This window comes from Procambarus clarkii, chromosome 49, assembly GCF_040958095.1.
Source record: "Procambarus clarkii isolate CNS0578487 chromosome 49, FALCON_Pclarkii_2.0, whole genome shotgun sequence".
In the NCBI taxonomy this organism is placed as follows: Eukaryota; Metazoa; Arthropoda; class Malacostraca; order Decapoda; family Cambaridae; genus Procambarus; species Procambarus clarkii.
In genome coordinates this window covers 17,199,913-17,212,203 of record NC_091198.1, presented here as the reverse complement: position 1 = coordinate 17,212,203, position 12,291 = coordinate 17,199,913, and the positions used below count along the sequence as shown (strand labels likewise).

Sequence of the window (12,291 nt, the reverse complement as noted above, 5' to 3'; positions counted from 1 at the left end):
TCATGACATCGTAGCTATGCCAAGCACTATACTGTTTTGAAAAATATTCCAGTGAAATACAAGAATTCCAAAATACTCAAAAGTATACTGTACATTGTAAATGAAATTAAATTTTCTCTGGCAATCATATGTGCTGGTTAAAAATGAGTATGCTCTCAAAGAGGGTAGAGTGGTGTTAAGGTGAACTGTAAGTACCATAACACCAACCTATCATAAAAGAACATTTCATTCAACACTTGATTTCTGGGAGATCTTCCATGGTAGCTCCTCAATGCTACAACCTTGGTAGTCGAGCCTGACCTCAGGCCAGGATCGGGGAGTAGAAGAACTCCCACAAGCCTCTTCGGGTATGGTAACATCCAAGCCTTAAAAGCCAAACTAGACCTCTAGCAAATCCTGCACAGTTAACAGAAGCCGAGACCAGAATATGGCTCTCTGAGAGGGGCTAAGGGAAGCTGGGTGAACTAGGATCATCACAGTACTTAGTGAATTAACCACCAGAAAAGATAAAGATAAACAAGCATGGAAACATTTGTATTGTTGATGCTATGTTAACACTTGTTACCAGAACAAGGACACCGCTTAGATACACCAGTTCACCATAAAATGGCAGCCTCAGCAATTTGGTGCCCTGGCCAGCCAAACAACTGTCTCATGCCTGTTGCATTCTCAGCCACACTGCACTACTGGGCCCCTCAGTTTTCTGTTCAGATAAGTGGTGTTGGCCATCCCTAAGATTGTATTCCAAATCAGAGAACTGTCCTCTTTGAGCACAGTTCTTTGAGCGAGCGAGCGAGCCAGATTCTGGTTCTGGCCTCTGGTGGGTGATCAGGATTTGCTAAAGACCTGGTGTGGTTGGTAAAGCTTGGATGTTATCAAAGCATTAACACTTTCGCGCTCTCGGCGCTCAAAAAAAAAAAAATACCCCAGATGCTTTCGGCACTTCGCGCGCCTACGCGGTAAGACCGAAAAAGTGTACACTCTTTTGACTGTCCTGACAATAATTGAAGGCGCACGTATTTAAATTTGGTATCACTGTGTTCGCAATGAAATTGTCTATAAGAGCATACCTATAAAATGCCGCCCAAGCATAAGGAGTATCAACACCAAATAAAAAACTATGCAGATCACTCGCCGAGAGCGCCAAACAGCAACAAAATGTTTCCACTCTCTTAATGGTTGCGAAGCCTACAGTTGTCCTACATCGCTAATTTTGGTATCATTGGAATCACAATAAAATTCTCTACACGGACATATGCATATGAATGTTTAATATAGGTAATTGCCCACCCGCAAGAGTGTGTGAAGTGGAGAGTAGTTAGCCGCGAGTGCACTGGCGAAAACACAGGGAAAAAATCATGCTTGGAAAGTTTATACGTTTCCTGACCCTACTTTTCTATGTACGTATTTCTTTTTTATACCAATGTGTTCGCAATAAAATTTTCTATAAGATGAACTGTATAACATTTGTACAAAGCATGTGTAAGAGAAGCGCCAAATATAGAACCACGTTGCTCAGTATGCGTTGGCGGCAGAAACGAACGCATTGTTTTCGTTCGTTTGATGTTTGTCATGTTTATACTTGTTGAAACATTTTATAATTTGTATGACAGTGATCGCAGTAAAATTCCCTACACAGACATATACATAACACATACAAATATTTCCCACGTGTTGGATATATCAACGGCTAAAGGGAACCCACTGCCACACGCTCGCCACACCCCCAAACATACTTTGTGTATTTTTTTTTTTTTACTCATAGAAGTTTATGTGATATAATATTCATTCTTGTACCAAAAAATTCGCAAATAAATTCTCTACAAAACAAAAGTATCCCCATCCATTTCGGTTAAAAAATGGAATTTATAGAAATTTTTTTTCGATGGACGAGAAAAGTAGGCTGTTATGCGGAATCGTAAGAAAAAACAGCAACGAGTTATCTCTAATCTAAAGCGCGAAAGTGTTAAGAGTGCTAATGAGGTCTTTGCCAGAAGAAAACCATTCATTACAGTCAAAGTGGGATTTATAATATTTTAAGTTTTTATTGTTCTTACATTTCCTTGTGTATTTGCAGAAAAAGCAGAAGAGAAGGACCAAGAAACCACAGGTGACCTGCCTAACCCTGAGCCAAGTACCACTGTTTACGTTAAAAACATTAACTTCGCAACTACTGAAGAAGTACTTAAACAGGTACATAAAACTTATTATAGGTGTATCTGTTTTGTATGATTGATATTACAATTTTCTGGAGGAGCTTCTGTTGGCTCCCTGTAAGTATATCATAAAGGTAGCTTTCCCCTACTGAGTCACATCAGCCATAGGAGTCCTATTTGGCCTATCAGGAACCAGAGCCAGAATCTAACCCCCAGTCATCCCCTCACAGAGGCACAGGGGATTGTTACCATTGCCAGCACTGAGAAAGCAGCCAGAAAGTATGTGAAGCAATATAAACAACGGCACGTTTCACACAAAATGAACACCAAAATAGCTAAATGATTCCAAAACTGATCTATTTAATTCCAAATTATTCAATCAAGAGTACCTTGATAGATATATTATGACCACAATGCTACCAGAGTCGTATGTAAACACAAACTTATATAGATCAGATATAAATGACTGCATAAGAACTGATAATATTGGGATGTATGATAATTTAGTCTTCATGCAAGTTAAATGCTGACCTTGACTAACAGTTATTGGATCATTTACCACAAACAAGTATTTGTAGCTTGACCTAATTTCTAACAAGAGCATAACTAATGGGCCGGCCTCCTTATTTAGAAGAGTGCTATACGCCATTGATATAGTGCTCTAGTACTAAAGTATATGAATGGAGAGAGTAGAAAACTCCATTGAAAACATAGATGCCTGCTAGTAAAATCTATAGTAACTGAAAAAATATCACTGATGATAATTTTGTGTACAGTATATATTCAGTTCTCTTAATATAACCTTTTTATCTTATAGCATTTTCAGAGAGTTGGTCCTGTTCACTCAGTGTTGATAGCCAAGCGTCGTGGACTTTCTCAGGGTTATGGGTTTGTTCAGTTCTTGAGAAGAACAGATGCACAAAAGGCTCTTAGAAACTTGAATGACACACCTCTTGAAGATCACACACTGCAAGTTAAATTGTCAGAAAAGACGCTGGTGTGAGTATTTTGAAATTTTTTGGCGATTTAAAAATGTGATTTATCGCCGCTTCTGTAATCTTATTGTGGATTCATGGCAAATGACTTACTCCAACTTTATGTATATTGGTCCTTAAAACAACACATGCACTCATAACGTCTAAACTGTTGGTATAGTGCCTATAGGCGAGAGTTCATAGTATACTGTAGTGTACCAAACTAAATTGCTTAAAATTTACTGATACCAGTTTGAACTTGTGTGGTGACAATATTACAAAAGTTACTTCTGACCAGAAAATAAACACACTGTGAGTGCAAATACAGTATGTAGCCATTTGAGATTTTTTGGGGGGAGGGGGGGAGGGTTGAGCAGCCAACAACTTGAAAAGCACAATTTGGCTATTGGAGACTTTTGTACACAGTATTATAAAGCTTTCAGTAATGTTTGCCTATATTTATCTACTGATAATTAACTTTACAAATATAGTATTGGCATGAATATATCATGTCATAATATTCTTTACAATGCTGACGTTGCTTCACAATAATAACCTCTTAAATTATTAAGTATTACGAAGAAATGACATAATTAATAAAGTACTAACCTCTTAAATTAAGAGCAAACTATTACTGTATTGCAAAATAGCTTAAATTACATGCATCCTTCAATTCAATAGTATTTTATCTCTCACAGAACCGAGTTGAAAAGTACAAGAAGAATGCATGACAAAAGGGAGCAGACATCTTCAAAAATAATGGTGAAAAATATTCCTTTCCAAGCAACACATAAGGAAGTCCGACAATTGTTTGCGTGAGTTTTGTGAAAAGCTTTAGTTTGATTAATTCTAATCCTGTATTTACCTAGGTCTTTCTGTATCTAAAAACTTATCTAGTTTGTACCATCCATTATTTTGTGTTAATATATCTAACACTATTATTATTCATCTATTTGCAGTACTTCAATTATGTCCTTACTTTTGCCTTTCTAGATAATGTGCTTACCTACCAATGGTTACAGGGGAGCGAGATCTAACTCAATGTCCACCACCTAGCTGCTAATGCATACTACAGTATATTAACTCCTTGTGCCTTTCTCAACATTAATGGTTTCTTTATAAAGTTGTGAATGGAATTGACTTCATTAATCTCGTCTTTCAATGGATTCCACTTGCTAACAACCTGTACAGGCAACGAGAGCTTCCTTACATCTCTTCGACTCTGTTGTATATCCGGCTTCCACTGATGTCCCCTTGCCTTTTTTTTTCTGTGGGGAGCCCTGTCGACTCCCTGAAGCTACCCAAAATGATATGTGCTATATTAGTTTGGGGTCATCAGTCACAGGAGTCCTTATACCTACCAGGAACCATGAGCCAGAACTTGAGCCTCTCAGAGAGGCACACAGAGCAATGGCCTAAGAGCACTTTACACTTAAAATACTGTATGTCATAATTGCCGTCGACCAGGAAAGGACCCAGAAAGGTAGGCAAATCAAAACAGACCACTGCCTGGTTAATCTGTGCAATCTATATCCCAAAGGATCAAAATACCTCCTCTAGAAAGAAAGCAAACAAGTAACCCTTCATGCGACTAGCACTTCTGCTCGTTAGCGCGACCTCCTTCCACCCCCGGGGAAGGGGGGGGAGCCCACCATACACTTTTTTCTTCTCCTTTTTGGTCCTCCTTTCCTGAGGAGTTCAGGGGGTGATTATGAATGAGCAGGTGAAACCCTTGCATGACTTTGGCTGGCATCCTGTGGATGCAGTGGTTTGTTGACCTCAGACAAACTACTATTTCCGTTTTTTCTTTCTTTCATCAAGATAAGTATGTAGTGTGCTTTGCTTCACTTGGTTGTGTTTGGCAGTTTTATCCCACTTATGAGGTTGAGCTTAGTACCCCATGAACCTCTCGCTTCTGTGAGCGCACCAGATTCTGGTCCTGAAGCTCAGTACAGGTGCACAGATCCAGACCCTTGGTAGTTGGCTGTCTGAGGTGCACCAGCGCTACAGAGTCTGCCTGGAAAAGGGCATTTCATTACATTTGATGTTTGACTTCTAATAAATACTCTTCAATGTACATTTGGAACTTTCCTGGTGTTTTAAAATGGGCTTACATTTTTTTGACCAAGAATGAGACAGCCGTCCTGTAAGGGCATGCCTTTATCTTGGCATGTGTCTGGTTCGTTTAGCTTTGTCTTGAGGTTATTTTGAGATGATTTCGGGGCTTTAGTGTCCCCGCGACCCGGTCCTCGACCAGGCCTCCACCCCCAGGAAGCAGCCTGTGACAGCTGACTAACACCCAGGTACCTATTTTACTGCTAGGTAACAGGGGCATAGGGTAAAAGAAACTCTGCCCATTGTTTCTCGCCGGCGCCCGGGATCGAACCTGGGACCACAGGATCACAAGTCCAGTGTGCTGTCTGCTCGGCCGACCGGCTCCCTGTCTTATTTGCTTTGTAAGATTTTTGTGCCAGTATGTATGTATTTTTATCACCCTTCATCCAAGTCTATCTCCCTCAATCTCCATACTATAGTGTAGTTGTCTCGGTTTCTTCACAAATTGGGTAAATATTGATATTCAGCCATTGTCTATTTCCCATACCCATGACCAGCAGAACTTTGCTACCTACAAAGCATTCTTTACCATGATGTCCTGTGCTTACTCTGGACTTGGGGCTTTTAGAGGTCGAACAGACATTTGTTTCGCAGTACTCCCCAAGATTCACCACCTGTGCCATCAGTGTACAACACTTAGGCGAGTGTCTCCAGTGTTCATCCCCCTCATGCAGGGTTCTGGATCACTATGGAGGCAGGTCTATTCTTACCCTTAGGCCATGTCTGCTAACACTGCAGCACATAAGTACATTCCTTTTCATAAGTAATTGTCTTCCAAGATACTTTTGTCTAAGGGAGCAACCCGATTAATTCTAATATATGTACAGTACTGTATATCAAATCTTTAACGGTAAATGAAAGCTGTTTTTCTAAGTAGTGCCGTTCAATCCCTGTTTTGGTTTAACACTTTGTATATTGCTCGAGATTCGAGTCAAGCAAAATGTGAAGTACTGGAAGTTGGTACCAACTTCAAGTCCTTGCATCTCTTTTTTTTATATTTAAAGCCAATTCAAGTACTGTAAATGTCTATATCTTTATGACCACATCAGTTGATACTGTATGTTTAGAGTATCTGGGTCACCCTCTCAGCATGTAGTACCTAATTAAACCAAACTTCTGAACAGGACGTTTGGCGAACTTAAATCTGTCCGTTTGCCAAGTAAACCAGGAAGCTCCGAGCACAGAGGGTTTGGGTTTGTTGATTACATTTCAAAAGAGGATGCCAAGGTAAATATACACTAAATCTTTATAACTGTACATGTAACATAAGACAAAAGAATTAGAAGCTAATACTGTCAAGTACTGGCATTGTATATGTGAAGAAATTTAAATAGTCAAGGTTTATACCGCCACTACATCAGGAAATCAGTCAATAACTTATGACCATAATTCTTAATGCAAAAAGATAAGGTTTTACATGAAATATTGCTTAGTATATAAAAAAGAAAAAAAGATAATTTACTGCTTATGTTCACACTTTGCTCTAAGAAAACTTTAAACACAATCTTAATACTTTTTAAATTATATACACAGCATATATATATATATTTAATATATACATACTGCATATATAGTCTCTCTAAAAAATTATGTTATCTTAAAAATTTCAGCACCTTGTTCAGTATGCCACAACTTGAAAAAAAAAAGATTGAAAATCTCCACCTTAATATACTGTGTTTCCAGACTTTCAAATATGTTATTTTAATTCTTCAAAACAATGCAAACTGAAAAGGGGTTTATTGCAATAGTATTTTTTCTTCCCCTCAGAAAGCCTTTGAGGCCCTTGGGTTCAGCACTCACTTGTATGACCGCCGGCTGGTACTAGAATGGGCTAAAGACGACGAGTCGGTTGAGGAACTACGGAAAAAGACAGCAGAGCACTTTCTTGCTGCAGGTAATTTAATGCATTAATGCAGATTGTAAACAGGTACATTTTGTGTTACTTTTCCACACATTGCACATCAGAGTTAGCATACAAAATCTTCAAGCATTTATTGATTTCCATACATAATTTCATGTACAGTACTGTACTATATTTATGATGTGCACAATTTGAAACTGTTCTGACTGGAATTTCATTCTCTGCTGGAAATTTTTCATTGTCAATTTTACCGTAAACTTTAGTGAGAAACTGTTTAAACAGTTGTCTTTTGTTTCAGGCCCTGCTAAAAAGAAAACAAGACTTGACCTGGATCCAAAGGCAACATATGACAATGATGAGGACTAAGACGGGGAAGGAGAGACTATTGTGATAATTTATAACACCGGTGTAGGAGTTACAATGTTGCCCCCACACGATGACTCTTATATACATACTTGCATCTCTTAATGAAAGCAAAAAGTGCTGAATTTTCATCATTGTTTAGTATGGCTGAATTTTTATACTGTAACAGAGCATATCTAGATATTTGTTAGACCTTTATAATTACTGTATAGTGGTTTATTATTAACCCTTTAACTGCGCGGCTTATAAATATGACACCCCCCAGTGCGCAGGAAATAAATTATCTTGAAAAAATAATTTTGTTTTTTTAAAGTGTCAAACACCTTTCCCCCAATATGGGTATGTCAAAAAAAAATTTGAACTTGTACTTACTTTGGCTGCTATAGGGTCCGTAAGTTGGCGCGTGACGTCATCATTCCCCGTTCGCCCGTGCAGTAAGCAAGCTCCCGGGGCCGGCGAGTTGCCGCGAATATATTTTTGTTCAGTTTTTGCGCACAGCTCCAAATACATTTATTTGTTTTTACGTGCTAATCCTATGTATAATGAACACGTGCACTATATTATGGCAGTAAAACATCCGTACTGTCTGAGGATACTGTGTTACGTGCATGACACTTGTGTACACATATGTTGCACATATTTACCATGTATCATGCTAATTTATGTATATATACAATCTATTTACAGACTATACACTGTCACACACTATATACATTCACCATCAACACTCGGAACACCGTGAGTGTGAGCAGCCACAACTAGCCAGCCCTCCCTCACTCCAACATTGCTCCTCCCACCGTACTGTTATTGTATTTATTACACGATTTACACATGTTATATATACCTATCTACATGTTTTATTTACCAGAACTATGTAAGTAAGCCGGTATTGTGTCCAAACAGTACAATGACCACCTATACTGCATGACAAATCACACAGCAGACGACACCACAGACGTAGAAATAACCTAAGCTACTCTATCCCTTTGAGATGTATTTCTTTCTTGTCTCAATAAACATACTTGAACTTGAGCCACGATTACGACGTCACCTCCCTCACCAAAATAGCGCCTCACAACATACTCCTGGTGCTGTTATTACACTATTCACACTCACTGTATATACCCATGTACATGTGTGTTCCCTATAGCGAACCACGAAGCTAGTACGGTGAGCAAAACAAGAGTTACTGCCACACAAGTGAGGCTACCTCAATTCTCTTCCTCCCTCCCTCCCTCACCAAAATTCCTCCTTCCTACGCACAATGTTCATTATAACCACAGTCCTGGTCACTAATACCTGTGAATGAATAATTGGGAAGGACTGCTTTTCATGGTGGATGATCAGGGTTTTACTTTGTTGACTTACTCTCTAGGAAGGTAAAAGTTCATTAGAAATGTTAAGATCCATCTCCCTACTTTGCCAGTAATTTCTTGTGTGCAATGACACCATTGGTCACATTTATTTGTCAAAGGCTTTTTTGAAATTTGTGTACATCTGTGTTTTGCTGGTCTTCCATAGCATCTAAGGCCATGTCATAGTGGTCTAGCAACTGAACTGAGTACCTCGCATTAAAAGTACCCCCACATCAAATATACTGTACTCGCCTATTTGTGCTTGCGAGGGTTGAGCTCCGAGTCTTTGGTTCCGCCTCTCAACCGTCAATCAACAGGTGTACAGATTCCTGAGCCTACTGGGCTCTATCGTATCTACACTTGAAACTGTGTATGGAGTCAGCCTCCACCACATCACTTCCTAATGCATTCCATTTGTCAACCACTGACACTAAAAAAGTTCCTTCTAATATCTGTGTGGCTCATTTGGGCACTCGGTTTCCACCTGTGTCCCCTAGTGTGTGCGCTCCTTGTGTTAAATAGCCTGTCTTGGTCTACCCTATCTACCCTGGTCTACCCTTGAGAATCTTGAATGTGAATCATGTCCCCCCCAACTCTTCTGTCTTCCAGCGACGTGAGGTTTAATTCCCGTAGTCTCTCCTCGTAGCCCATACTTCTCAGCTCGGGTATTAGTCTGGTGGCAAACCTTTGAACCTTTTCCAATTTAGTCTTATCCTTGACTAGATATGAACTCCATGCTAGGGCTGCATACTCCAGGATTGGCCTAACATATGTGGTATACAAAGTTCTGAATGATTCCTTACACAAGTTTCTAAATGCCGTTCTTATGTTGGCCAGCCTGGAGCCTGGCATATGCTGCTGATGTTATCCTCTTGATATGGGCTGCAGGGGACAGGTCTGGCGTGATATAAAGTCTTTTTCTCTCTGACTCTTGAATTTCATCTCCTAGATGATACCTTGTATATGGCCTCCTGCTCCCTACACCTATCTTTATTACATTACAGTTGCTTGGGTTAGACCCTAACAACCATTTGTTCGACCATTCCTGCAGCTTGTTTAGGTCTTCTTGAAGCCTCAAGCATTCCTCCTGTCTTAATCCTTCTCATAATTTTGGCATTGTCAGGAAACATTGTGAGAAATGAGTCTATACCCTCCTAGAGATCATTTACATACATCAGAAACAGGATAGGACCGAGTAGAGCCCTGTGGGACTCCACTGGTGACTTTACGCCAATCTGAGGTCTCACCCTTCACCGTAACTGCTTCCTATTGCTCAGGTACTCCCTTATCCACTGGAGCACCTTACCAGCTACTCCTGCCTGTCTCCAGCTTATGTACCAGCCTCTTATGCGGTACTGTGTCAAAGGCTTTACGACAATCCAAGAAAATGCAGTCCACTCAGCCTTCTCTTTCTTGCTCAATCTTTGTCACCTGGTCGTAGAATTCTATTAAGCCTGTTAGGCAAGATTTACCCTCCCTGAACCCATGTTGGCAATTTGTCACGAAGTCCCTTCTCTACAGATGTGTTACTAGGTTTTTTCTCTCGATCTTCTCCATCACCTTGCATGGTACACAAGTAAAGGACACTGGCCTGTAGTTCAGTGCCTCTTGCCTGTCACCCTTTTTGTATATTGGGACCACATTTGCCATCTTCCATATTTCTGGTAGGTCTCCCATGGAGAGTGGCAAGCAAAGTGCCTCTGCACACTCTTTCAGTACTCGTGGTGAGATCCCGTCTGGACCAACAGCCTTTCTAACATCCAGATTCAGCAGGTGTCTCTTGACCTCATCTCTCGTAATTTCGAACCCTTCCAAGGCCGCCTGGTATACTTCCCCCTCTCCTAGCGCAGTGACCTCGCCTTGTTCTATTATGAAGACCTCCTGGAACCTCTTGTCAAGTTCTTCACACACCTCTGTCATTCTCTGTAAACCTGTCCTCGCCTATTCTAAGTTTCATTACCTGTTCCTTCACCGTTGTTTTCCTCCTGATGTGACTGTAGCTTTGGTTCAGTCTTGGCTTTGTTTGCTATATCATTTTCATAATTTTTCTCTGCTTCTCTTCTCACTCTTAACATACTCATTCCTGGTTCTCTGGCATCTCTCTCTCTCTGCTTTCTGGTGTTCTGTTATTCCTGTAGTTCATCCATGCCCTTTTGTTCAGTTCCTTTGCTTCCATACATGCCCTATTATACCATGGATTCTTTTGCTTCTTGGATTTTTTCTTTTGGGCCGGGATAAACCTGTTTACTGTCTCCTGACACTTTTGGGTAACATAGTCCATCATATCTTGTACAGACTTAGCTCTGAGGTCTGTGTCCCAAGGTATTTCTCTTAGGAAACTTCTCATCTCATAATTCCCCTTTCGCTATGCCAGCCTTTTGTTTCCTAGTTCTTTTTTGGGGGAGATAATTCCTAACTTTACCAGGTCCTCAAAGATCAATACACTGTGATCACTCATTCCCAAGGGTGCTTCCATCTTAACTTCCCTTATATCCCACTCATTTAGGGTAAATATCAGATCGAGCATGACTGGTTCATCATCTCATCTCATTCTTGTTGGTTCCTTTATGTGCTGGCTTAGAAAGTTTCTTGTTGCCACGTCCAGCAGCTTAGCTCTCCATGTGTCTTGTCCTCCATGTGGGTCTCTGTTCTCCCAATCTATCTTCCTGTGGGTGAAGTCTTCCATGATTGGTAATCCAGATCCATTCCTGCTAGCAACAGAAGCTGCTCTCTCTATTATGTTGATGGTGGCCATGTTGTTCCTATCATATTCCTGTCTGGGCCTTCTGTCATTTGGTGGTGGATTATACGACTACAACTATAATTTGTTGTCCTATAATTTTTTGTCCTCCAGTTGTTATGGTACCTGTTATGTAGTCACTGAAACCTTCACAGCCCTGAATAACCATCTCAAAATCCCAGCCTTTTCTTACCAGCAGAGCTACACCACCACCACCTCTTCCTTCTCTCTCTTTCCTCACAACATAATAGTCCTCACGCCTCACTGTACCTCACATCAGAAGTACCTCGCATCAAAACAACCACCCATCAAAAATACCTTACCTTGCATTAGTTTCGAGGATCAAGAGGGTCTCCTAGTTGTCCAACGGTGTGATCTAGTCAACTACACTGCTGGACACAGCTGCTTGCAGTGTGACATATGAACATCATAGTTGATCAGGTATGCTTTGGAGGTGTTCATCAAATTTTCTTTTGAACACCGTGGGAGATTGGCCAGTGACAAACCATAGACAACTTTAGTCCTGCTTCTCCCCCAGGTGCTGGCCAAAGGAACATACCAACAAAACCTGCCAGGCTTAAATCCCTTAATTAAGCCCCACTACTATGACACGGTAGCTGCCAAGGGAGTAACATGTTGAAAAATAGATAATTATTATTTATTTTTCTGTATAAAGTACTTAAGAAAAATTAATTAAGAGGTATGGATACAAATTATACAAGATCAA

At 40.3% G+C, this 12,291-nt stretch overlaps 1 protein-coding gene across 1 annotated transcript in view; it reads left to right on the top strand.

Annotated features, from left to right (window-relative positions):
• The window catches only part of LOC123763221 (probable RNA-binding protein 19), a 39,499-nt gene extending 31,733 nt beyond the window's left edge, over nucleotides 1-7,766 (top strand). Inside the window, exons 12-17 of the mRNA XM_045750281.2 lie at nucleotides 2,078-2,193; nucleotides 2,974-3,155; nucleotides 3,829-3,945; nucleotides 6,370-6,472; nucleotides 7,013-7,139; nucleotides 7,405-7,766. Of these exons, the coding sequence (XP_045606237.1) occupies nucleotides 2,078-2,193; nucleotides 2,974-3,155; nucleotides 3,829-3,945; nucleotides 6,370-6,472; nucleotides 7,013-7,139; nucleotides 7,405-7,472 (713 nt within the window). The 3' untranslated portion in view covers nucleotides 7,473-7,766. The remainder of the gene's footprint in view (nucleotides 1-2,077; nucleotides 2,194-2,973; nucleotides 3,156-3,828; nucleotides 3,946-6,369; nucleotides 6,473-7,012; nucleotides 7,140-7,404) is intronic.
• Nucleotides 7,767-12,291: the final 4,525 nt, after the last annotated feature.